Here is a 27,729-nt window from a genome sequence, read left to right on the forward strand (position 1 = left end):
CTCTGTTTCAGCAGGTAACTGTGCTTTTCTACAGGAGGCTGTTAATTGGCTGTTAATCCACAGTATTTACTTTCGGTTTCATTGCAGAATTGAGATCTGAGCACTATACTAAGAGAGCTTCCTTTCCTGCTTTTCTGCTTCATAACCACTAGGTGGCACTGTGGTATGGCGGAATAGCACAAATGCACAAGAGAAAAAAGCATTTTCTTTCACTTTTACAATTAAATACCGTATTTTCCTTGCTCTAAAAAAACTTGCCAAAAGTGCTCTTTAGATACAGAAGCAAATTTGGTGACCCATAAACAGCCTGTGAGTAGATAATTGTGAGCTTACGATAAATGTCTCATGTAGAAAAGCCCTCTATCTCCTGCTAATGTTTGCGGAGTGACCTACCGTAAAAAGAACAATCACGATGGCAGACCCATTGGTTAGGAACCATGACAGTTTAATGGATTTGGAATGAACTTAATATGTAGCGTAGAGATATGTCCCAGGTTTGCATGTGTGGTTACTAGTAGAGGAGAGAATAGGGCCTATGGGTTCCGGGTGTGGGCCCCAGAACATCCTTTCCCTTTTAAACAGATGCGCAGTGCAAGTCAATCCAGGTTTACTTGGAAATCAGTCCAGGAATCTAGTCCAGGAATCTAATTTCAGTGAGCCTTACTCCCAAGTAAGATTGCACTCTTAAACATTTTTTTTATGATAGAGGCCTAGAGTTCCAGTTTCAGAGGAAAACACACAATAAAAGAGCCTCAAATAAGGTGCTACAAAGCCACCAGGAAATTCCATGTAGAAATCCATCTTCCCAGCATAGCATGAGTGGATCCTGCAGGAAATCCACCTCCCCGCTGCCCGCTCCACGCCCAAATGTCAGCCAATTCTGTACTATGCCACTACCATATTTCCAATATTAGCAATGCCTCACATCAGTTACAGCCTGTGGATGTTTCTCCCACGTGCATATTTCACCCACAGCCCCACTGCATAATGGGTTTTGGAGTCTTAAAGCTGCATAAACAATTGTTGCAGTGCATGCCTGTTTTATGCCTTTGTCCCACAACATTGGCTTTGTACTCTGAAAGGTACATAAATGATTGCTCTTGTGCATGATATTGTGGGCATACAGAATGCTCATTACCCTAATGCTTTCACTATAAAACAAAAGAACAATTCTGGATAAATATGCATCAGTTTTCATATCTCTGCCCACAATTTTAAAACATAATTCTGCAGTAACATATTTCCTAGATTATGCCAAACTCCATTTAGGCAGAATTTGGCATGAACCCAGATATTAACAGATCGTCGCTGTACTTTTCTAGACTTCAAATCCCCCAAGAATTCCGTGTTCCAATTCTCTTCCTTGGATACTGAAACATCACTTCCATACATGGCCACAAAACCAAAGAACTGAAAGAGGTAAAATAAATGTGTATTTTATTATCCAACTCACAAATATAGGTCCCATCTTATGCTGAACAAATATCATAATTTCATATGAACAGGAAATCTCAAATTTAAAAAGAAAGGGGCAAAATGGCAGAGTGAATAAATACTGAGATAGAGATATAACAAGAAAACACAGGACATTTGATTAAAATGATTATGAACCATTAGTAGAATTGGTAGCTTTTCAAAACAGGAGGTTGGCATTCACTCCCTCCTTTGAGCACAATCCACCGAGAAACTCTCCTTCGCAAGCTCCACTGAAAAGTACAGCTCTGCTATGGTCTTGCAAAGTGAATGAACTCCCTTTGTGCTCTTGCAAAGCTCACATTCATTTCCATGAAGCCTGTGCCGGAGAACTTCCTGATGGACTGAGCTAGAGGGACAAATCAGACATGAAGGTAAATTCGTCATTAGAAAGCGCATCGGTTTTTCTTGCTTATTTAATAATACTGGTGCTGGGGGAGGGACTTGCATTAGAACCACATGGGTCCCACACTGGGGGAAGGGGAGGTTCAATGAAAATCATTCCCCCTCTCCTCACTGCCATTAACTTTAGAAAAATAGCTCCTATGACTACCGATCCACAGCAATACCAAAGAGTCATGAAAACAAGGGAGAAGGATACATTGGGGGGGGGGGGACACAGAAAGGCAGGCAGGCAAGAGTAGCCCAGTAGGTGTGTCAACTTTGTTTTTTTACCAGACCTGTTGCTGTGTCTTTAATAGCAGATTGGTCTGCACAAAGAAGCCGATGATAATGCTCAGGCCCTGCTCATTCTATTAGGCAGAGTGAGGCAACTGCCTCAGGCGGCAGTTGCTGAGGGGTGGCAGTGGCTGTGGTAGTAGCATCTTCCTGGCTGTGCCCCTCTTTTGGAGGACTGAGCAGTACATGCCATGCTACCTGTCCTGGGGCCCCTAAACAAGCCTGCTGCCCTAGGTGCGGTGGAGGACAGTATCCCACTGCCAGTGTTGATGTAGGATTCAACTGTCAGACTGTCGGCTTCTGTACATTGACTGTGGAGGGAGCGCCATCTTGTCCTTCATCTCAAGCAGCAAAATGTTTTTAGCTGGGCCTGATCACGCTTATCGCTATTATGCTGTGAAAAACCGGTTTCAGCAGATGAAGCATCTGTTAAAGGCACAGGAGCAGGCCAGATTGGGGGGTTTTCTGGTCAGATGGCAACTCTGGCAGGTATGCATAGGCTTGCGAACATTTCAACCGTCCAATATAGCTGGGGGGTTTTAAATTGCAGCTTCTTGTGCAAATATTAAGAGGTGGTTGTGCTTATCTTTATGCTGTGGAGAGAGAGAGAAATCTTAACGTGCCCATCAAGTTCCCGTAACGAGAACAAGGGCAGGGCGTGTTTCCTAGTTTCCTTCGGTCAGTTTTCAGCCTTGCGCAGAACTAAAATGTCTTAACTGTTGTTTCTCATTTACCGCAAAGGCACAGAACGGTCAGTTGACAACTCTGGCAGGTGTAAATAGGCTTGCAAACATTTCAACTGTCCGGCGTAGCTGTTTAAATATATATATATATGTATTGCAGCTTCATGTGCAAATATTAACAGGCGATCGTGTTTATCTTTATGCTGTGAGGAGAGAGAGAAAGAAAGAAAAATTCTTCCCTTGCACATCAAGTTCCTGTGACAAGTGCAAGGGCAGGGCGTGTTGGCTAGTTTTCCTTGGTTCGGAAGACACTGGGCGAGCCCTGCAATGGGGTTAGAAGGTCAGACCTCCTAAAGTTAGAGGTGGCCTCGGGCTGCTGGTTATCACTAGTGTTGCTGTCAACTAGTGAGGCCATCAGACAGTTCTGGTACTGATTCCGTGTGATCTGTGTGTGAGAGAGAAAGAGAGAGAGAGAGAAAGCAGAAACTCAGAGACCTATCACTAGGCACAGTCGAGCCTGGCACATATCTTTTTATCAGCGGGTTCTTCCGTGGTGTCATGGAGTCAGGGCTCACAGGGACGCAGCACTGGCACTTCCTGAGGAGCAGGGACGCCTAGATCATCTGCCTCTCCCCTTGGGTTTCTCCATTCCCTCTGAGCTTAGCTGCAGTACTCAAAGTAGCTGGGGGTGGGGGATGAATTCTCTCAGCACCAATATAGAGTTGTGAGCTATCCCTGTTGTAGTGCAAAGTATTTTGGGGTGTCCTGGTCTTGAATGGGCGATTAAGACCCAATAGCTTTATAAAAGACCTTCTCCTGGGCAGAGATTAAAACTGCTAGGATTGGTTTGTTGTTATGGATCAACCCAGCTGCCTGCATTTTGGGACTCTCCTTGGGGGCATGGTAATCCCAATGATTAATCTTGATGATGATAATGGCATATAGCCATCAGGATTAGCAGCCATTGACAACCTTCTCCTCCGTGGATTTGTCCAACCCCCTTTTAAAGCCATCCAAATTGGTGGCCATCACTACATCTTCTGGTAGCGAATTCCACAGTTTAACGAAGCGCTGTGTGAAGAAGTCCTTCCTTTGATCTGCCCTGAATCTCCTACTAATCAGCTTCATGGGATGACCCCAGGTTCTAGTATTATGGCAGAGGGAATAATCTGATGACAATACTGTTATCTATCTATTGGGGTATGACCATTCTTCACCTCTCTCAGAATCACCTTCTTAGGCCTCAGACAAATCCATCTAAGCCTCACCTTGATGTACAGGAGGTCAGTGAGGGCACGGACAGTGAAGTCTGCCATATACTGCAGGCTGCTGCTGGGGAGAACTTGGCTGGTGCTGATGTTACTGCTGAAGGCTGGCAACAGTTGATCATAGCCAAAGCGATTCACATTGCTCAAGTGAGACATGGAGCTCATCTCTAAAGCTAGACAAAAGAGACAATGAGGCAGGAATTGTACCCTCCGGCCTGCTCCCTTCCCTGCACTCTTTCTTTCTCCCAGTTGCCTCCCTCAGCCGGCCTGCCCGTGCTCCATCTGCCTTTACTTGAGCATCTTCTACCACAGCTTTCCCCAACTTGGCGCCCTCCAGATATGGTGGACCACATCTCCTATCCACATCCATGCTGGCTGAGGATGATGGAAGTTGTAGTCTGACCCATCTGGAGGGTGCCGGGTTGAGGAAAGCTGTTCTACCATTTTACTGGAGGACACTTCTTCATATCTTCTTGAGTAGACACAGGGGCTTAGAGTTTTTCTACACAAGGCATTTATTGTGTGCTTGTCATTGCCTACTCACAGTTGTTTATGGGTTTTTTAGATGACATCATGACTCTCCAGTTTGGCTGCTGCTTTTAAACTCGGCGAGTCTTTTTAGAGCGGGGAATAATGCAGTATTATTTAAAGAAAGCAAAAGGAAACGCTATTTCCACTTGTGTATTTGTGCTATTCTTCTATGACACATTGCCACCTAGAGGTTATGTAGCAGAAAAGAAAGAAAGGAAATGCTCCTCATGTAGTGCTTGGATCTCAATTCTGCGACGAAACCGAAAGTAGATACAGTGGATTAACGGCCTCGTGTAGATAAGCTCTTAGAGTCTCCCTTTAGTTTTGGCCTGGCCATTTGTGGTGGATGTTAACTAAGAGACAATATAGGCAAGCTAGATGTACAAGTCACACCTTCCTGGCAGGAGAGGGGCTCAGACCAGTGTTCTGCCTAGGAGAACATAGGCTGAAAGAAAGGAGACAAGGGGTTGTTTTGAACGTGACACAAAGTGAAACACTCTGAATTTGGAGCTGGCTGTAAGCAGTGGTGCAGCTGGAGCTGGACTTGGGGCCAGTCCTGGAAGGGGGGCGTCCTCAGACAACCACCCAGAGAGTGGCAGGTGATTTTGTTGTTTATTCGTTCAGTCGCTTCCGACTCTTCGTGACTTCATGGACCAGCCCACGCCAGAGCTTCCTGTCGGCCGTCGCCACCCCCAGTTCCCCCAAGGTCGAGTCCGTCACCTCCAGAATATCATCCATCCATCTTGCCCTTGGTTGGCCCCTCTTCCTTTTGCCTTCCACTTTCCCTAGCATCAGCATCTTCTCCAGGGTATCCTGTCTTCTCAATATGTGGCCAAAGTACTTCAGTTTTGCCTTTAATGTCATTCCTTCAAGCGAGCAGTCTGGCTTTATTTCCTGGAGTATGGACTGGTTTGATCTTCTTCCAGTCCAAGGCACTCTCAGAATTTTCCTACCGCACCACAGTTCAAAAGCATCTATCTTCCTTCGCTCAGCCTTCCTTATGGTCCAGCTCTCGCAGCCATAGGTTACTACGGGGAATACCATTGTTTTAACTATGCAGACCTTTGTTGTCAGTGTGATGTCTCTGCTCTTAACTTTTTTATCAAGATTTGTCATTGCTGTCCTCCCAAGAAGCAAATGTCTTCTGATTTCCTGGCTGCAGTCAGCGTCTGCAGTAATCTTTGTGCCTAGAAAGACAAAGTCTGTCACTGCCTCCATGTTTTCTCCCTCTATTTGCCAGTTATCAATCAAGCTGGTTGCCATAATCTTGGTTTTTTTGAGGTTTAACTGCAACCCAGCTTTTGCGCTTTCTTCTTTCACCTTCGTCATGAGGTTCCTCAGCTCCTCCTCGCTTTCAGCTATCAAAGTGGTATCATCTGTATATCGGAGATCGTTTCTTCCAGCGATTTTAACTCCAGCCTTGGCTTCATCAAGCCCAGCACGTTGCATGATGTGTTCTGCGTACAGGTTGAATAGGTAGGGTGAGAGTATACAACCTTGCTGTACTCCTTTCCCAATCTTAAACCAGTCCATTGATCCGTGGTCTGTTCTTACCGTTGCTACTTGGTCGTTATACAGATTCCTCAGGAGGCGGACAAGATGACTTAGTATCCCCATACCACCAAGAATTTGCCACAATTTGTTATGATCCACACAGTCAAAGGCTTTAGAATAGTCAATAAAACAGAAATAGATGTTTTTCTGAAACTCCCTGGCTTTCTCCATTGTCCAGCGGATATTGGCAATTTGGTCTCTAGTTCCTCTGCCTTTTCTAAACCCAGCTTGTACATCTGGCAATTCTCATTCCATGAATTGCTGGAGTCTACCTTGCATGATCTTGAGCATTACTTTACTGGCATGTGAAATAAGTGCCACTGTTCGATAGTTTGAACATTCTTTGGTGCTTCCCTTTTTTGGTATGGGGATACAAGTTGATTTTTTCCAATCTGTTGGCCATTCTTGTGTTTTCCAAATTTGCTGGCATATGGCATGCATCACCTTGACAGCATCATCTTGCAAGATTTTAAACAGTTCAGCTGGGATACCATCATCTCCTGCTGCCTTGTTATTAGCAATGCTTCTTAAGACCCATTCAACCTCACTCTTCAGGATGTCTGGCTCTAGCTCACTGACCACACCGTCAAATCTATCCCCGATATTATTATCCTTCCTATACAGATCTTCTGTATATTCTTGCCACCTTTTCTTGATCTCTTCTGCTTCTGTTAGGTCCTTGTCATCTTTGTTTTTGATCATACCCATTTTTGCCTGGAATTTACCTCCGATGTTTCTAATTTTCTGGAAGAGGCCTCTTGTCCTTCCTATTCTGTTATCTTCTTCCGCTTCCGTGCATTGCTTGTTTAAAAATAATTCCTTATCTCTTCTGGCTAACCTCTGGAATTTTGCATTTAATTGGGCATATCTCCCCCTATCACTGTTGCCTTTTGCTTTCCTTCTTTCTTGGGCTGCTTCCAGTGTCTCAGCAGACAGCCATCTTGCCTTCTTGGTTTTCTTTTTCTTTGGGACGTTTTTTGTTGCCGCCTCCTGAACAATGTTGCGAACTTCTGTCCATAGTTCTTCCGGGACCCTATCTACTAAATCTAGTCCCTTAAATCTATCCTTCACCTCCACTGCATATTCATGAGGAATATTCGTGAGCTCATATCTAACTGATCTGTGGGTCTTCCCTATTCTCGTTAGTCTGATTCTAAATTGTGCAATAAGAAGTTCATGATCTGAATTACAATCAGCTCCACGTCTTGTTTTTACCCACTGCATAGATGTCCGCCACCTTTGGCTACAAAGGATGTAGTCAATCTGATTTCGGCGTTGACCGTCTGGTGAAGTCCATGTATAAAGTCGTCTCTTAGGTTGTTGGAAGAGAGTGTTTGTTATGCACAGTGAGTTGTCTTGGCAAAATTCTATCAGCCTATGTCCCGCTTCATTTTGTTCTCCCAGACGATGCTTGCCTGTAATTCCAGATGTCGTTTGACTACCCACCTTAGCATTCCAGTCTCCTATAATGAAAATAACATATTTTTTTTGGTGTACTATCCAGTAGGTGCTGCAGATCCTCATAGAACTGATCTACTTCTGCTTTTTCAGCATCTGTGGTTGGGGCGTATATTTGGATCACTGTGATGTTAAATGGCTTACCCTGAATTCGAATTGAGATCATTCTGTCATTTTTTGGATTGTATCCAAGCACCGCTTTAGCCACTTTATTATTAATTATGAAGGCTACTCGATTTCTTCTGTGGTCGTCTTGTCCACAGCAGTAGATCTGGTGGTCATTTGATGTGAAATGGCCCATTCCAGTCCATTTCAGTTCACCGACACCCAAAATGTCTATATTTAATCTTGACATCTCCCCAATAACCACATCCAATTTGCCCTGGCTCATAGATCTTACATTCCAGGTTCCTATGGTATGTTGATCTTTAGAACATCGGATTCGTCGTTCACCACCAGCACCATCGGCTGCTAGCCATCCTTTCGGCTTTGAGCTAGCTGCGTCATCACATCTGGGGCTAGTTGAACTTATCCTCTGTTCCTCCCCAGTAGCATTTTGACCATCTTCCGACCTGGGAGCCCCATCTTCCGATGGTATACTGACATATCTCTGGTTGTACTGATCCATTTAGTTTTCATGGCAAGAATGCTGGGGTGGGTTGCCGTTTCCTTCCCCAGGGATCGTATTTAGTCTGACCTCTCTGCCATGACCTTCCCGTCTTGGGTGTCCCTTCACGGTTTAGCTCATGACGTCATTGAGGTGCTCAAGCTCCAGCACCACGACAAGGTAACGATCTCCTTTGCTGAAAGGCAGGTGATAGGGATCAGTAACAAACAGGTCGGAACCTGGACCGGAAACCTCCATTTTATTCCTGTAGTCATGAAGGTGCAATGATTGAAGAGAGTTTAAAATGCGAAAGTGCACAGGCTCTGAGTATTTCTATTGGCAACATGTTTGTGTTGTTGTTTTGCTTCTGTTTATCAGGAATATAGAAGCAGATGTAAAACACAGAATGGCAGTTAAGGGGGGGGCGGGGAGTGGAGAAGAGAAATGTGAATCGTGTGCTTCACACATGACCATCTAAAAGGCTGCCCTGTAAGTCCAGGATCCAAAATTCCCTAGCTGCACCACTGGCTGCAAAAAGTAGCCTTGGGGAGCTCCAAGGGCATGCTGTTGCTTTGTGCGGGTACCGGCACTGCTTTAGAACAGGCACATAAGCCTAGCACTGCTTAAAGACCCTCTGCCTTCCATCAGCTCTGTCCTTCTCTCTATAAATAAACAGCTGTTGACACCAGTCTCCAGTACTCTCCTCTCCTCAGCAAGGAAAACTGACCCTGTAAACCTACCTTGGGTAAGCCTTACTGCTCAGGAAGAGGGGAGCATGAAGAAATATCTATATAATTACATATACAGAAGCGATTGCAAAAAGGGATCGAACGAGGAATAAGAGGATTGTGGACAGTCAAGGCTTGTCAGAACCAGTACCACATACAGAGCTGTGCCTGGTCCAGCCAAGAATTTTGGGTGGCCGTGCATCTTCTTTTACAGAGGACAGTCCTCTCTTAGAAGAGCTGCCAGAGGACCATACTCTGTTTGAAGGGCCATCGTGTCCAATCCTGGTTTAAATATAAAGAACCATCAAAACGGTTGCCCATCCACAGTTCTCACCTGGACAGGTAGGCACACAGGTCATCTGGTAAGATGTACTGTATTTCTATTTAAATTATCATAATGTATAAATCTATTTACTTACTTACTTACTTACTTACTTACTTATTAGATTTATTAGCCACCCATCTGGCTGGCTACCCAGCCACTCTAGGCGGCATACAATATGAATAACAACACAAAATACAACATAAATCAACTGAACAAAATAACATTGCTCTAAAAACACCCAAACCCACCCCAAATGCCCACCTGAACAGCCAGGTTTTCAAAGCCCGGCAGAAGTTAATCAAAGAGGGGGCATGGTGGAGGTCACTAGGGAGGGAATTCCACAGACATCCCTGGTGTTGCTGCTGGAGGTGCTCCTTAAGATAGACTGAGCCAGAACCATATAGGGTTTTAAAGGCCAATACCAAAACCTTGAATTGGACCCGGAAAACAACTGGTAACCAGTGCAACTCTTTCAACACTGGAGTGATGTGATCTCGCTGATGGCTGCCTTTAATCAGGTGGGCCGCCATGTTCTGCATCAGCTGCAACTTCCAAACCATCTTCAAGGGTAACCCCACATAAAGCGCATTACAGTAGTCTAGGCGAGAGGAGACCAGGGCATGAACTACTGAGGGGAGCAGATGGTCAGGGAGGTAGGGACACAGCCGCTGTAACAGATGGAGTTGGTACAGAGCCGCCTGGCTCACAGCTGACACCTGAGCCTCCATGGACAGCTGGAGTCAGTGTCCTCTTTTCTTGTGATGCATTTCTTCTTTTTTGGCGATTCGTAAGTGCCCGCCCTAGGATTAAGTGACACTAGGTGTCTGCCTAGGCTGGCTTGTCCCCCTTTTTTTCATGACCGCTAATCATGGGGAGTAGCACATCTGATGGACAGGCAATACCAGCAGGCAGTGGCGAAGCCACCCCTGCCACTTGTTAAGTTAAGCAACAGTGTCATGGCCATGCCTGAACAGGACTTGCTTAAAGGGCTCTTCTGGCCAAATTCTGGAGTGGGGTGGCAGAAATAATGGTGGGAGGGAGTTGTGTTGTCTATTTGAGGGAACACCTCTTGTATATATGCCTGCCTGAGGACTGAGATCTGTTGAAGGGGCCCTCCTCTGCATCCCACCAATGTGAGACATACACTATAGTGGGAGATGGGAGAGGGCCTTCTCTGCTGTGGCACCCCAGTTATGGAACACTCTCCCCTTAGAGGCTCAACTGGCGCAGATGTTGGTTTCGTTTCAGTGCCAAGTTAAAACATGGCTTTTCACAAAGTCTTTGAGAGCTAATTGAATTCCCTAAAGTTGCACAACTGTTTTAGATTTTCTAATTGGTACCAGCTGTTTAACAATTTAATATGCTTTTAGTTTTTTTAATTATTCATTGTTTGATACTGTTTAAATTGATTTTATGTGTACGCTGCCCTGAGAACTTAGAGGGTGGGATACAAATGTTATAAATAAATAAATGTCCCTTTCTCCCTGCCTGCCTTTCAAGATGGCTTTTCTGAATGAACGGAGGGAGGGAGGGAGGGAGGGAGGGAGGGAGGCAAGGGAAAGAAGAAGATAAAAAGACACCATGAAATCCCAAGCTTTGTCTGGTTTGGCCCTTAGTTCCAAAGCACCTACCTTTGTAACCTGTTTCCACTTAAGCTGTAACCACTAGGTGGCACCATCCCACTATCTGATCTGACAGTGCGCATTGCATTCACCAGCCTCCAAAGAGGCCAGGAGCAGAAAAAATAAGTGCTGTTATCTGTTTTGAAGCATGATTCCCCCACCCTTATTACTTTTGTATTCCATCACTCCCAACTTTGCTTTTCTTCTGGTGGGCTTTATCAGCCTCTTCCCTCCCAGCAATGACCAGCTGTTCAGCAACGTTTTCTTAGTTCTTTCTTTACTTCCCTTGAGGAGTGAAATTGAGGAGAACGGGAGCTATTTGCAGCTTGGCTGAATAATTGATTTGAACTGCTCTGGTAACTGATATGGGTCTTAGGAAAATGGCTACAATTTAGAAGTAGAACTACCAAGGAAATTGGCAGTTTGCACTTTAGTTTGCCCTGCCACCACAGACACATTGGTTTAGATTTGTGCAGCGATCAAGATATGGCCCAGGTTTAACGCTAATGCCATGGAAGCAGATGCTCACAATTCATTAAAGTCCCAAGGGCCGTTTCAAAAACAGAAGCGGTACCCAAAAGGATAAGCAGGGAAGTAAGTCTCATTGTTCCATTGAAATAATTGTCTATGCAAACTCTAGGGGTAGCAACACCAGGGCATAAGGTCCTGTTGAACTTAGGGTGGCCATGCATCCTCTTTTACAGGGGACAGTCCTATATTTGAAGGGCTGTCAGGACCACCCTCTGTCTGAAGTATCCTCTATCTGAAGGGCTGAAATGTCCAGTTCCAGTTTCAAGATCAAGAACCATCAGAACTGTTGCCCATCCACAGTAAGCACCTGGGCAGCAGACTGAACAGGCAGACACACAGGTCACCTGGTCACTGTCGTCCACAGTACAGTGAGATGAACTGTATTTCTATTTAAATTATAATACTTGTAACAGTATGAAAGAACTGCTGGATTTGGTTCTGTGGGATGCAGTCCACCAACTTTGAAACAATCATCAGTTCTAAATTTGCATCTATACATATAAATTAGCATCTGCACATTTTATGCACATCACTGTCCTCTCTTGGCCTTTTGGGGAGGGGGGGTTAAACATTTTCTCTTTTTTGGTAATTCATAAGAGGCCATCCCAGCAGCCAAGGAGAAGAGCCCAGAGCAGGCAGGGGGAGCAAAGACCCACCGATTGCGTGACTCATGGAGCACGGCTAACAGCGATGGCTTTTATTTTGCTCCTGTGGCTAGCGCTGGCAAGGGTGGAGGGTGGCACCTGCACTTTGTTCCAGCAGAGGGCAGAAAAGCGAGCTTCTGCCACACCGACAGGTTCTGCTGCTGCAAACACCACTTCTTGAGTACTGCGTCCAGTTCTGGGTGCCACACTTTAAGAAGGATGCAGACAAGCTGGAGAGGGTTCAGAGGAGGGCAACAAAGATGATCAGGGGCCTGGAAACAAAGCCCTATGAAGAGAGACTGAAAGAACTGGGCATGTTGAGCCTTGAGAAGAGAAGACTGAGGAGAGATAGGATAGCACTCTTCAAGTACCTGAAAAGGTTGTCACAGAGAGGAAGGCCAGGATCTCTTCTCGATCATCCCAGAGTGCAGGACATGGAATCGTGGGCTCAAGTGACAGGGCTTATGAGAAGTAACAGGGCTTATGACATCAGAGGGTTGGATCTCCCTCTTCCAACAATTCCAGCTAGCAGTGCCACTTGATCCTTTCCTTGCTGCCATCTCCTCCTGGTCGTTTGGGATTCATAGAATCATAGAATAGTAGGGTTGTAAGGGGCCTACAAGGCCATCGAGTCCAACCCCCTGCTCAATGCAGGAATCCAAGTCAGAGCATCCCTGACAGATGGCTGTCCAGCCTCGTCTTGAATGCCTCCAGTGTGGGAGAGCCCACCACCTCCCCAGGTAATTGGTTCCATTGTCGTATTACTCTAACAGACAGGAAGTTTTTCCTGATGTTCAGCCGGAATCTGGCTTCCTGTAACTTGAGCCCATTATTACGTGTCCTGCACACGGGGATGATCGAGAAAAGATCCTGGCCTTCCTCTCTGTGACAGCCTTTCAAGTACTTGGAGAGCGCTATCATATCTCTCCTCTCTTCTCTCAAGGCTAAACATGCCCAGTTCTTTCAGTCTCTCTTCATAGGAGAGACCCCTATTGTTTCCAGTCCTCTGATCATCTTTGTTGCCCTCCTCTGAACCCTCTCCAGTTTGTCTGCATCCTTCTTAAAGTGCAGTGCCCAGAACTGGACACAGTACTCCAGATGAGGCCTAACCAGTGCTGAGTAGAGGGGAACTAGTACTTCCCAGGATTTGGAAGCTATGATTCTATGAATGCAGCCCAAAATAGCATTTGCCTTTTTTGCAGCCACATCACATTGTTGGCTCATATTCAGCTTGTGATCTACAACAATTCCAAGATCCTTCTCGCTTGTCATGTTGTTGAGCCACGTATCCCCCATCTTGTAACTGTGCATTTGGTTTCTTTTTCCTAGGTGCAGAACTTGGCATTTATCTCTATTAAATTCCATTCTGTTGTTTTCTGCCCAGTGCTCCAGTTTATCAAGATCACTTTGAATTTTGTTTCTGTCTTCCAGGGTATTAGCTATCCCACCCAATTTAGTGTCATCTGCAAATTTGATCAGCATTCCCTGCACCTCCTCCTCCAAGTCATTAATAAAAATGTTGAAGAGCACTGGGCCCAGGACTGAGTCCTGTGGTACCCCACTCGTTACCTCTCCCCAGTTTGAGAAGATCCCATTGAGAAGCACTCTTTGAGTCCGATTCTGTAGCCAACTTGGATCCACCGGATTGTTGTTTCATCTAGCCCACTTTGAGCTAGTTTGCTCATCAGGATATCATGGGGCACTTTGTCAAAAGCTTTGCTGAAGTCGAGGTATATTATGTCTATAGCATTCCCACAGTCCACAAGGGGGGTTACCTGATCAAAACATGAGATCAGATTTGTCTGGCAGGATTTGTTCTTGACAAATCCATGTCGGCTTCAAGTAATCACTGCATTGTGATTCATGAACGTCCTCAAGGGGCTCAGCTATCAGGTGAGGAGGGCATGTGAATCCAGAGGGAAAAGGGTTGCAGATTACCTGCTGGGGTGGATGGACCCAAGGCCATGACCCCGTAGTAGGAGAAAGGTCCGTTCTCAAACTTCATGTTTTCCTTGCAAGCTTCTACCTCCACTTTCCCCTGCAACAGAGAGGCAACGTTAGAACCTTAAGCCCTGCTGCTCCAGCACAGAAGAATCAAACTGGCAAGGCCTGTGCCACACCTGGAACCTCACAACAGTCGATCCAAGCTATGCATAAGTAACTCCCACGCAACCCAGTCATTCCTGCGGGCAATGGCGATTCACATTTCTAAAAGAAGAGGCTTGAGGGCTTCAGCTTGTGCAGGAGAGCCCTCGGAGGAAGCCCTGCTCATTAATTCTAAGTGGGTGGGGACAGGCTGCAGTTGCTCAGTTGCGTGGGAAAGGCACTCTGTACATGCTCAGAGGAAATATATCACACAACATTTCTTTTATTCTGCTTATTTAATGATGGGGCATGGCCAATGATGGGAGGTAATGGGGTAGCCAAAGGGGAGTGGGATAGAACCAAACCCAACAGCGGCTGTGTTTTTATTTTTAAAAACTATTTTACTTATACTGCTGGATATATAACAATGGCATACAGAGCTGCACACAGCTGGGATGGGGCAGGTGGAAAGAACTGATGGGGCACATGGAGCACACCAGTGGGAAGGCTTTTAAGGCTGCCTTTGTGTGGAAGCCTTAACATTTCAGTTGGCCATCGGCAGCAGTACATTGCTATGTAAGGAGAGCTGTGCTGGGTCAGACTAAAGGCCTATTTAGTCCAACTTTCTGTTCCTACAGTGGCTGGCCAGATGCAGCTGGGAAGGCCACAAGCACGACGTGAGGACAAGAGCACCCTCCTGCTCATGTTTATTTAATGTATTTTTTATTTTATTTATTTATTGCATTTATACCCCGCCTTTTTTTCCTCTTGCAAGGAACCCAAGGCGGCTTACATTATCCTCCTCCTCTCCATTTTATCCTCACAGCAACCACCCTGTGCGGTGGGTTGGGCTGAGAGTGTGTGACTGGCCCAAAGTCACCCAGTGAGCTTCCATGGCCGAGTGGGGTCTAGAACCCGGATCTCCCGGCTCCTAGTCCAACACTCTTGCCACTACACCACACTGGCTCTCACCATGTTCTCCAGCAACTGAGATTAGGATGCATACCATCCCTGATACTGGAGGTCAGGTATAGCCATCATGACCAGTAGGCCAATCTGAGAGCCCCCTTCTCCATAAATATGTCTCATCCCCTCTTAAAGCCATCCCACTTGGTGGCCATTATTACATCTTGTGGCAGCAAATTCCATAGCGGAGGGAGCAATCCTATGGCTGCTAGACAGCGGCTAGACAACCATAGGATACGTTGTTTTCCGGGAACCAACCTCGGAGCCCGCGCTCCAAGGTCGGTTCCCAAAGAACCAACCTTCCCCCACTTCTGCGCTGCCTCGGAGGCAGCACAGAACAGCCCCATCCTCCACGCTCGCAAGAGGAGCGCGGAGCGGCCGAAAAGGGGTGTGTCGGGGGGGCGTTCTGGGGCAGGGGCTGCAGAAATGCCTGTACAACAGACACATCCAATGTGTCATACAGCAGCCCCCTCCCCCGCTTGCCCCCCCCCCCTGCAGCTAGACAGCCAAATTCGGCTGTCTAGCAGAAAGTGCAGGGCAGGAGAAGCACGGAGGGAACAATCCCCTCTGTGCTTCTCCTGCCCTGCATTGGATAGGCAGTTGCCTCCGAGTTCGGAGGCGGCCGCCTATCTGGATAGGATTGCACCCTTAACTATGCACTGTGTGAAGTCCTTCCTTTTGTCTGTCCTGAGTCTCCCACCAATCAGCTTCATGGGATAACCTTGGGTTCTTGTGTTATGAGAGAGGCTTTAAAAAATCCACTTTCTCCACACCATGCATAATTTCGTACATCTCTACTATGCCTCCCCTTAACTCGCCTCTTTTCTCAGCCAAACAGCCCCGAACGTGGCTATGTTGTGGTGTGGTGACCAGAACTGTACACAGTATTCCAAGGTATACCATAGATTTGTATAATGGCAATATCATATTCGCAGGTCATGTGATAGATGCTTACTTTGCTGATTGGAGGGAGTACTAGAGCATTCCTGACCATTGGGTGGGCTGGATGGGGCTGATGGGAGGTGACATCTCAAGCATCCATAGGGCACCAAGTTGGAGAAGGTTGGATTAGAGAGAGTCAACAAAATACCTGCAAAATGAGGATGAAGTAGCTGGCCGGCTTATTCCTTTGGTACAAGTAATTGGCATCCTTGTTCTCCTCGTCTAATTTCAGCTCACAGATAACATCACGGTGCTTAAGAAGACGCAGCAGGTACTTCTCTGAGATGAGGCTCGGGCAAAATTGTAGGACCTCTGTATGACAGAGAGCGGGTGAAGGAGTGACAGAGTCACCAAAAGAGTAGTCCAGAAAGAGTGAGCTTCTTCCTGGAAGGGTGAGCTTCCTCCCCAACACTCTGCTAAAAAAAAGTCCTGCTGCACCATTCTGACAGAATTTCTACCCTAGGGTGGCCAGGTGCCCTACTTTATACAGGACAGTCCTCTATTTGAGGGTCTCCTCTATGTGAAGAGCTGCCCAGTACATGTCTGGTCTAAAGATAAAGAGCGTTTCTACACGTGGCATTTATTGTGCGCTTGTCATTCCCTACACACAGTTGTTTACAGGTTCTTTAGATGACATCATGACCGTCCAGTTTCACCTCTGTTTGTAGACAGCACTTTCGAAGAGTATTTTTAGATCAGGGGAAATGGGGTATTATTTCTGATGGCGGAAAGAAAATGCTGCTTCTGTTCGTGTGTTTGCACTATTCCACTATACCACCTATAGATCTCGCAGCAGAAAAGCAGGAAAAGAAACACTCCTTGTGTAGTGCTCTGATCTCAATCCTGCGACAAAACCAAAAATAGGTGCAGCGGATTAACGGCTTTGTGTAGAAAAGCCCAAAGAACCATATGAACAGTTATGCTCATCAACAGTTGTTCTGTCCAAGTCAGGTTTAAAGTCAAAGAACCATAAGGAGGGAAAGCAGCAAGGACTTTGAAGTTGCCCATCCATAGCTGGGCAACTTGGACAGCAGATTGAGCAGGCACACAGGTCACCTGGTCAGTCTTCACCACTATGGTGAGATATATTGTATTTCTATTTAATTTCTATTGTTATTTCTAAATTTTCACTTATACATAATACATTTGCATGTGCAAATGTTATGCAAGTTGGTGTCCTCTTTTGTCCACTTTTTTGGTCGTGCATTTCCTCTTTTTTAACAATGTATAAGTGGCCACGCTATTAATGTGTGAGTGTAACTGTAACTTGTAAGTGTAATGTAAATGTAACATGTAAGTGTAAGTAGCCACCCTATCAACATGTAATTGTAAGTGTAATGTGTAACATGTGAGTGTAACATGTAAGTGGCCACCCTATCAACGTGTAAGTGTAGTTGTAATGTGTAAATGTAACGTGTAAGTAGCCACCCTATCAATGTGTAAATAGCCAGCCTATCAACGTGCAAGTGTAGGTGTAATGTGTAAATGTAACGTGTAAGTGGCCATCCTATCAACGTGTAAGTGTAACGTGTAAGTGGCCACCCTATCAATGTGTATGTGGCCACCCTATCCCCTGCTCAAGGTGCCGCCTGAAACAGATCACATCCCCCTGCCCCCCGACCACTGCATGGCTGCACATTCCACTCCCTTTGTAATGAGTCATCTGGCACACCAGATGTCGTGGTCGTGCTAGGTGGCCCCTCCTCCCGAACGGCCTAGGTGGACCATATGGGCTCATACCTGTGGAGAGAAACCGGTGTGCAGCCAAGAGTAGCTGAGGGGAGATCTTTGCTTCATTGTCATTGCCCTTGAAGGCAGAGAAGTCCCACTTCCTTGAGTTGGCGACGCGTCTTCTGGTGCGATTGTCCGCTGCAAAGGAGGAAGGCAAAGAAAGGGTCACTCCACAACAATTGCTGTGGTGGGCAAGATCACAGAAGGGGCTGTGTGGGCACTGCACGGGGCACAAACAGAGATGGAAAGAAACACAACAGTGGAACCCCACAATCAGAGATTTTATCTAAAAGAACATATGTGTTTCCAGTCCTCATGATTGCTAAGGAAAATTGGAAAAATGCATGGTTGTTATCTGCAGATGGCTCAGAAATCAGAGTCTTAGGTGAAGCTTCTGGTGGCCAGGAGGTTAAACTTTGAACACCTCCCTGTCCTACCCCCTCATTGGGAGGCTTTAAGCTGTACCCCCCAACCCAACACTAATTTTGCTCCCCCTGCTTGATGATTCTCCTTTCCTTGTAGCACCTGTCAAAAAGATGTGTCAGTTTCTTCCATATCCCACATGCTACATTTGGAATGAAGAAAGCCCTAGCATTCTTTTCCTTTATGTAGTTATTGGATGAATTTATACCCCCACCCTTCAACTGGGGGAAAAACTGCTTGCTTGCTTGCTTGCTTGCTTATTACATGTATATTTATATTATTATATTTTTAAAGATTTATACCCTGCCCTTCAGCAAGTTCCCAGGTCAGTTTACACAGAATTAAAAATTATAGTTGAAAAACCAGTTTTAAAACCTTAACATACCACCATTGAAAAGAAAAGCATATAAGAGACTTCCGGCTGGGACTGATGTTGCTCTGGCAGCTTGCCACGGATCTCCGTGGGAGCTTTCTCAAACAGCTTTTTAAAAGGTTGAAAAACCTTTTCATCTCCCTCCTGGAATTGAAGGGGGGGGCAAGGCATGCTCTGGACAACATCTTGGAGAAAAGTAACCCCCACAAGATAGTGGGGGGGGGGGGCTGGATTCCAGGATTATCTTCCCAGAGCTTTACCAACGCGAAAAACTGCACAGAGACTCCTATTTTATAGGAGAAAACAGGGCTGACGTGTTCCATAATAATATATGCTTTAAGAAATATCAACAACCTCTGAGGGATTAGTTAAGAAACGTTAACAATATTTGAGAACATCTGAGGACCTGTAAGATCTGTTTGAGAGAAACATGTCTGCGCCAAGGAAAAGAAGGGAGCTGGCATCTACTCCCCCCGCATCCTCTGTGTCAAAAGTGCCGGAAACAGAAGACATAGGGGAATTATTTACGCTGATAAAGACTTTATCTTCGCAATTTATGGAACAAGTCAAAAAGTTGGATTTAATCCAAAATTCCATCACCACCCTGCAAGGGGCTGTAGATTTAATTAATGCGTCACAGCAAAAAATGGAGACGAATATTAATGAGCTTGAAGACCGAGTGGCAGGAAATGAAACTACGACTCAATTTTGTTTTAAAAATATCTCTGAGAGAATCTCTCAACTGGGGGCCTTCACGAAAAGATCCAATGTACATATTACAGGGATTAAAAATCTGCCTAATGATATAAAATTGCCTATTTTTGTGGATAAACTTTTGCATGAGATACTCCCTATTCCATCTGATTATTTACTTGATATTGAGCAGGCATTCGTGTGCCAAATGCTAAAGGGACTGATTACACGATCATAGCTCAATTTGCAAAAGTCTCCACAAGGAATTATATCTTGCGTTTGGCAAGGGAGGCTAGAAGCCTTTCCTGGAAACAAGATAAAGTTATGTTATTTCCAGACTACATCAAAGAGGTGGCGAATAAAAGAAGGCAATTTATCAAAGCAAAGAACATGGCAAAACAAATGAACTTACAATATTACTTAAAATATCCTGCTACACTTTGTATTGTGTCTGAAGGTCAGATGAAGAAGTTTCTAAATCATGAAATGGCAGAGGCATGGCTGAATGGAAAAATGCGTGAGATTTCTGTTACAACCCCATGAACTGGAATCTTTAAACAAGCTTTATTAACTGTTTGTGTTTAGTCTACACAATCCAGGCTAATTCAGAAGATAAATGATTATATTTATATTGGTTTACTCTCTTTCATCTTTTATTTTTTCTTGCTTTTCTTTATATTTTTTTATTTTAAAATAGATAATATATCTAGCATAAATATATATTACTGATGGTTGAAGGTTTATATTAAGTTTTTTTATTATATAATACTATATACTTTTTATTATTATTATTACTACTAATAATATAGATTTTGGGGAATGAATTGTAGACCTGTTTCTTTGATATAAGCTTGATGATACGATATAGAAATGTAAGGTTGTTTATTAAACTGTAAGATTGTTAAGGTTATAGATATAGTTTTTAAAATAGAATGGCATCGGAGGCCGGGGGGGGGGTGTGTTGGAGTTTAAACTCAATTCTTTAAGGGGGAGGGGGAGGGGGAAGAAGAGGGATTTTTTTTTTCTTCATTTCCTTTCCTCCTCCCTTTTCCCCTTTTTTTCTTTTTTTCCTCTCTGTTTTCTTCTCTCTTTGTTATTGTGGAGTCCTCATCAGAATATTGTACTGTTGGGAAATGGAAGTACTGATTAGGTGGCTGGTAATTTTGGTATTGTTTATTTCATTTATATATATATATATATATATATATTCAAAAAAAAAGAAAAGAAAATCATATAAGAGATCAGCAGATGTAGGGAATGTCTCGCACATGCACACACACTGCTATTTTCTAGAAAAAAGACAATGAGGGAATGAACGTAACTGTAGATGTCGGATTCATCCAGGATCTCTGATTTGATTATCTCTTCGATGACATCTTCCAAGGTAACCACACCCACCACTTCACAGGCATGGTCATGCTCAGCCTCCGTCACCTTTTGGACAACAGCCAGGTGAGATTTGCCTATGGGATAGACTTTGGTTATATTACTAGGGCTGGGTCACCTCAGATGGCGCTTTAAAAAAAACTTCTTTGGACCTTATTTTCATAAAAATCTTTAAGCAATATATTCAATAAGTAGTACATTTCAGAATATCTTGACTTCATTGCTGGGACATTCTGTATGTTAAGTGACATGTATTTGCAGCATACCAGCTTTCCCTGACCTGGTGCCCTCCAGACATGTAGGACTATAACTCCCAGCATCCCCCAGCCAGCCATACATGCTTTGTTGTAGAGCTTTTCTACACGAAGCTGTTAATTGGTTGTTAGTTCACTGCATCTACTCTTGGTTTTGTCACAAAATTGAGAACTGAGTACTACATGAGGAGCACTTCCTCTCCTGCTTTTCCACTGCATAACCTCTAGGTGGCACTGTTGTATAGCAGAATAGTGGAAATACACCAGAGGAAATCACATTTTCTTTCACTTTCACAGTTAAATGCCACCATTTTCCCTGCTCTAAAAAAACTCACTGAAAGTGTTGGTTAGACACAGAAGCGCAAATGGAGGTTCACAACATCATTTAAAGAACCCATAAATGACTGTGAGTAGGGAATGATGAGCACACGATAAATGCCTCATGCAGAAAAGCCTGTAGTCCAACACATCTGGAGGGCTTCAGGTTGGGGGAAGGCTGTTCTATCTTATTGCATAATAGATTTTCTTACAACACTATACTCAGCCCTTGCTTCCATTCTGAAAATGGGTGGAATTCCTGACCCAAATTTCCCCTATCCACCCTTAATCCTTTACTTTCAGCAGAAAAAAATAGGCAATATAAATAAATTCCCCACCCCTGCTTTTATCTATTCTAAAGATCATAAATCTTGCAAACAGATCCAGAACCTGAGAGTGGATCCACCATTTTGATACCTTTTTTGAACTCTTCAAGCATGGCATCCAGTGTGGTATTGTGGAAGACGTAATGAACCGGGTGGTTATAAAACTTAGTGATCGTCTTGAGTGGGGTGCAGTCATCGGGGTCAACAAAGGCTAGATCCTTGACATATAGCATGTCAGCAATATTAGGCCTTTCCTTTTCATAGATGGGGATGCGGGTATAGCCACTCTCCATGATCTCAGTCATGGTGTCAAAGTCTAGGATGGCGTCACTGTTGAGCAAGAAGCAATCCTGTAACGGGGTCATGACGCACTCCACTGTCTTAGTCCTCAACTCCAGGGCTCCTTGGATGATATTCAGCTCTTCCTTCAGGAGGTCCATGTAGGGTTCTGTCAGCCTCAACATCTCCATCAGTTTCTCTCGGTTGAATATGGTGCCCATTTCTTTACCGAGAACATAGTCCAGGATTTTGCTGATGGGGTAAGAGAGTGGGAATGTGAGCAACATGACAAACCTGGTGATGAGGATGGTGTTCGCCCCCACTGCCAAACCATGACGGGAGCACAGGGCCTGCGGGATGATCTCCCCAAAGAGGACAATGGCAAAAGTAGAGACCACAATAGCCACAAAGTTTTCCCCAAAAAGAATGTCAATCAAGATGGTGAGGGAGGCGTTGACTAAGACGTTGCCTAGCAGCAGAGAGCACAGCAGGTAATTGCCCTTCCGGCGGATGGGCTCGATCATGGTGGCATATTTCCTCTCCTTGGCCGTACCACAGTTCTGCACAATGCGCAGTTCCATGGGATCCAGAGACATCAGGCCCAAGTTGAGGCCACTAAACATGCCCGACAGCCCCAGTAGGAGAACAATGAAGATGATATGCAGCCAGAACGGCAGGTCCAATGTCTTTTCTTCGATCACTCGGAGGAACGAGTCAGGGTCCTTGAGCTGGTGCCGCAGCTGCCCAGAACTGTCCGCAAGGCACATCATGTAGTTCTTGTAGCGGATGCCCTTCCGCAGGGTCTGCACGGTCACGGTCAGCACTGCAGACGTATCTCGTATGTCTAGACTGTACGGCTCCACCAGCAAGTCACTGGTCCTTTTGGAGCAGGGATCCTTGCTTAGGCCACCAGCCGCAGCATCCGAGGCAGACATCTCAGCAAAGTAGACAACCTGCCAGGTGAGTTCATGGATGCCTTGGCCATAAATCCGAAGTTGGATCTTGCTACCCTCCACCACTTCGATGATTCCCTTTTCCAAGACGCCAGTCCCTGGCTTGGTGCTGTACTCCAGCCTCATGCCTATGATGACTGTGTTATTATGGCTCGGCCCCCCATTCCCAGCACTGGCTGGCAAGGAGAAGGTCAGCAGAAGCAAGAGTATTCTTGGCAGCATGAGAACAAGCCCTGTGGCTTTATCCCTTCCCCTCAGGCACCTCAACAAACCCTCCATTGTATCAATGTCCACGGAGAGCGAGTTATTCAGGGCCTCCACATGGTCACTCCCTCCAGTTGCTCGCTAGAGATCCACACACTGAGCTGGAGTAGCACATGTCATAAACACAGGACCTATATGGACACACCCACCTCATTTGCATGCCACTGAGGGGAAGGGATATTCAGCCCACCTTGGCCCTTGTGGTTTATAGCTAAGATGTGATTAGAAGTAGTCTGGAAGGGTCTGGACCGGTTCCAGCCCCTGGAATGTCAGAATCCGTGTGAGCATAGCTCAGAGCAGAGCCAGGGGGAGTCGCCCAACTCCCTGTCCACCTGCTGGTCTGGTCTTGGCAGGCAGGGTGACTGGGAGCCGACCAGAGAACCTGACAGAGATGGGGTGGGGTTTGCAGGAGGGCCGCCCAGGTTGAAGCGCCGTGCTGAAGGGCTGTGCAGTGATGCCCTGTTTGGACAGGGGCCTTGCTGGAAGGCCAAAGGCCCCTGTCTGTCAAGGGATCTGCAGGAGGCTTCTTACAGTCACGCTTTCCCCTTTTAAGTGGATGCAAAGGCGAGGAGGCTTTGCTAGGAACATCTCGTCTTCATTGCCCAAAACCCATCGTCTGAGCCGCTGGAGGCACTCTGCACATGGACTCTTTCTAACTGGAACTTTGGATTGCTAAGGACTGGCCATGAAAAGGACCGTGATGCTTTCCATAGACTTTGAGCTCTTGCTTGCTGTGGATTGTTGTCAGCCCAGAGTGCCAGCAGGCTGGGTTTGATCTTGACTCTTGGACTTTTCTCTGCCTGGACTCATGCAGCGTGGAGTTACCAAAGTGAACGCTATGGAATGGAACTCATTGCTTGTATGGGTTTCAGCTTGGATCTGATAGGCCACATAGCCTGGCGTTTTCAATGAAAAACTCAGAGTTGGACAAACTTTATCTCTCTCTCTCTCTGTGGTTCATTTTAAGCCCTTGTTGAATCCAGCCCTTTGACTGCCTGGGTTGGATTATGCCAGGCAATCATTAACATTCCTTGTCTGGGGTTTGGATCCCCATATATGGATTGCCTGGGTTGGATTACACCAGGAATCCCAAGTCTCTTCCCTGAAACCCTTGTCCTGAATTGCCTGGGAAGATTTATGCCAGAAAACCTCATTCCTTTCCCTTGTGTTCAGAGCCATAGAGATCGCACTTTTGGCTTTCTTTTTACTTGGGCAGAGCACCAGAAAAGGATGTCCACTTTTCCATATTTATATTTGGAACTCCTGGAGTGTGTTATTAGACAGAACAGTAGTATTGATGGACTAGTGCATGCTAGTTTAGAATTCAAAATTATCCTTTATGCTGATGATCTTTTGCTGTTTATTTTGAAACTCCAATCATCTGTTCCAGCTTTGATGAAATTGATTAATAACTTTGGTGACTTGTCCAGCTATTCCATTAACCGGTCAATGTCTGAAATGTGTACCAGCTAACTGGCAATTTCAATGGTACCCAGATTTTATTACCTATTTGGGAATACTTATCTTTAGCAATATATCTCAAATGCTCAAGTTACATTTTTAATAAGTTGATTAATGAGATTTCACGAGATATTGATAGATGGGCATCCTTAAAGTTCAGTTTGTGAGGCAAGGTTAATGCACTTAAATATGATACCTCAAACTGTTTATGTTATACTTAGGATTCCTCTACCTATACCTGGCAAATATTTTCAAAAAATGAATGCTTTGTTTCACAAATTTTGGGGAGGTTCCTTCCCAATCCCACTATGAATATCTTTGAAAATGATGCAACTCCCAATTAAAGAAGGTGGGTTTGGCTTTCCAGATGTTGCTGTACATCACTGGGCTTATTTGCTGACCTGTACTAAATTTTGGTCCTTTTCACTTAGATTAGATTTTCCACCTTGGGCAGTTTTGGAATCTTCCTGTCTGGAGCCTCTCTCCAAATGGATGGCACTAGGTTCTCGGCCCATTGGAGTGGACACGATTCCACTAGGGATGTACGAAAGTCACTTACCTTTCCGCGGATTCTGTTCATGGGGGGGGAGGCGTTCTGTCCCTCCCCCTGGAATCCTCGACGGGGGGGGAGGCGATCCAGTCATCCCTCCCGGAATCCTCAACAGCCGGCTGTGCTCCACGGTGGCTCTGCGGAGCAGCCAGCCAGACCAGGGCCATCCGCAGCCAGATTTCCAGCCACGGTGGCTGCTGGGTAAGAAAACAAAAACGCATACACAAATGGTGGTGGCTATGGCCACCGCCATTTGCGTTCCTTATTTTTCGCTGTCTTAGTCTACGTAAATATTTACGTAGGCTAAAACAGCGAATCAAAAAGGGACGCAAATAGCGCCCACTACGCTATTTGCGTTCCCCTTTATTTTTGCCGTAATAGTCTACGTAAATATTTACGTAGACTAAGACGGTGAAAAATAAGGAACGGAAATGGCGGCGGCCGTAGCCACCACCATTTGCGTACGCGTGTTGTTTTTTAACCGGGATGTGATAGGCAACGTAAGTCTTTACGTAGCCTATCACATCTCTGTAAAAAAAAAAAACACCCCAAAACGACAAGACTGCAAATGGCAGTGGCAGCAGCCGGTCAGAAGACCAGCCGCCGCCACCGCCAAAGCCGCCGCCGGATCCGCCGCCACCTGGAACATCCACCCCAGTTAAGTCTCGTCCCAGGGGGGATCCGCAGGGGGGCGGGGGGGTTGCAGGCATTCGGCCTCACCGAGATCCGTGGTGGAATTCTCTGACATCCCAAGGTTCCTCCCATAATTCCAGCGGTCCGAGACATGTGGCATATAATGTCACATCAATTACAGTTTGATCATTTTCCCATGCTAAATTGACTTTATGTGGAAATCCAGATTTAAAAACTGGAAAGAAAACGTTTTTGTGGCGGACCTGAGTGGATGATTTTTACCTTGGACCAATTATTGTGTGTAGGCAATGAGTTTTTGTCATTCTCTGCTTTGCGAGATAAATTTGATTTGTCTACTATGGCTGAATGGCAATACTTGCAATGGAACATTTGTTAGAATCTAGATTCAGTCCTGTTGCTTTCACAGCCTCAGAGTCCCCTTTGCTATTGGAAACATTTATTGACGTTGATCAGCTATATCGACCAATAATTCATGTTGATAAATACTTATTACCAGTGAATAAATATGATACACATGGTCTTAAGTAGGGATGGAATAGGGAATTGGACTGTCCTATTTTGCCTAACCAATGGATTGCCACTTTGGCGTCTGTATTTGAAGTGCCTGTGGATCTTAGGTTACATCTTATTCAGCAAAACCTATTTTGAGTCTATTGGATGCCACAGCATCTCTTTAATAAAGGTTTGTCTAACAGCTAATTGTTCGAGGTGTAATGCAGCTAATGCTTCTTTTAATCATATGTTTTGGAAATGCCCAATAGTTGCGTCTTTGTGGGAGGACATTATCATATGGATAAACTGGGTATTGGAACACTCTTTAATATTTACTGATGTGCATGTTCTTTTACATTATTTATCTGCTTTGTGGAAGTTTACACATGGTCAACGTAAATGGATTTTACGCACCCTTTTGACCACCAAAAGACTGATACTACAACACTGGATGCTCACCTCCTATAATGCAATCAGTTGAAGACCTAGCAACACTAGCAACATTTGAAAGGGCGGTATATAGGTGCCACTCACGAATGGACCTATATATAGATTTGGTCTGCTTTTATTGAAGTTTATGTATAATCCACTTTTTCTAGAATGCTGTAATAATGGAAAATGAGACTTTTAAAGCATGTAGTTATACTATATATTTTCCTTTCTTTTGTTCCCTTTTTGTTGTTGTTGTTCTTTTTTGAAATTTACAATAAAGAAATTAATTTAAAAAATGCAGTTGCATGGGATCCAGATACATCAGGCCCAAGTTGAGGCTGCTAAGTATGCCCGACAGACCCAGGTGGAGAAAAATCAAGATGATCTGGAGCCAGAAAAACAGGTCTGATGTCTCTTCTTTGACCACTCGGAGGAACGAGTCAGGGTCCTTGAGCTGGTGCCAAAGCTGCCCAGAACCGTCCATGAGACACATCATGTAGTTCTTGTAGCGAATGTCCTTCCGCAGGGTCTGCACGATCACAGTCAGCACTGCAGAAGTATCTCGTACGTCTAGACTGTACGGCTCCACCAGCAAGTCACTGGTCCTCTTGGAGCAGGGATCCTTGCTCAGGCCACCAGCCACAACATCCGAGGCAGACATCTCAGCAAAGTAGACAACCTGCCAGGTGAGTTCATGGATGCCCTGGCCATAAATCCGAAGTTGGATCTTGCTACCCTCCACCACTTCAATGATTCCGTTTTCCAAGACGCCGGTCCCTGGCTTGGTGCTATTCTCCAGCCTCATGCCTATGATGACTGTGTTATTATGGCTCGGCCCCCCATTCCCAGCACTGGCTGGCAAGGAGGTCAGCAGAAGCAAGAGTATTCTTGGCAGCATGAGAACCAGCCTTGTGGCTTTATCCCTTCCGCTCAGGCACCTCAACAAACCCTCCATTGTATCAATGTCCACGGAGAGCAAGTTATTCAGGGCCTCCACATGGTCACTCCCTCCAGTTGCTCCACACACTGGGCTGGAGTAGCACAT

The 27,729-nt window shown here is 45.3% G+C and overlaps 1 protein-coding gene across 1 annotated transcript; it reads right to left on the reverse strand.

Annotated features, from left to right (window-relative positions):
- Positions 1–1,421: 1,421 nt before the first annotated feature.
- Positions 1,422–27,729, reverse strand: LOC146338051 (metal transporter CNNM4-like). Its single transcript, XM_084816351.1, has 9 exons — positions 27,005–27,729; positions 23,245–23,356; positions 21,691–23,176; positions 20,638–20,778; positions 17,836–17,964; positions 16,244–16,407; positions 14,041–14,140; positions 4,103–4,275; positions 1,422–3,279 (listed from the first exon to the last, which is right to left on the reverse strand). The coding sequence occupies exons 1-9, from the start codon at positions 27,727–27,729 to the stop codon at positions 3,121–3,123; spliced, it is 3,189 nt and encodes a 1,062-aa protein (XP_084672477.1). The 3' UTR covers positions 1,422–3,120.

Source organism: Heloderma suspectum, chromosome 10, assembly GCF_057233095.1.
Source record: "Heloderma suspectum isolate Gila_16-S chromosome 10, 16-S_ref, whole genome shotgun sequence".
NCBI classification, from domain to species: domain Eukaryota; kingdom Metazoa; phylum Chordata; class Lepidosauria; order Squamata; family Helodermatidae; genus Heloderma; species Heloderma suspectum.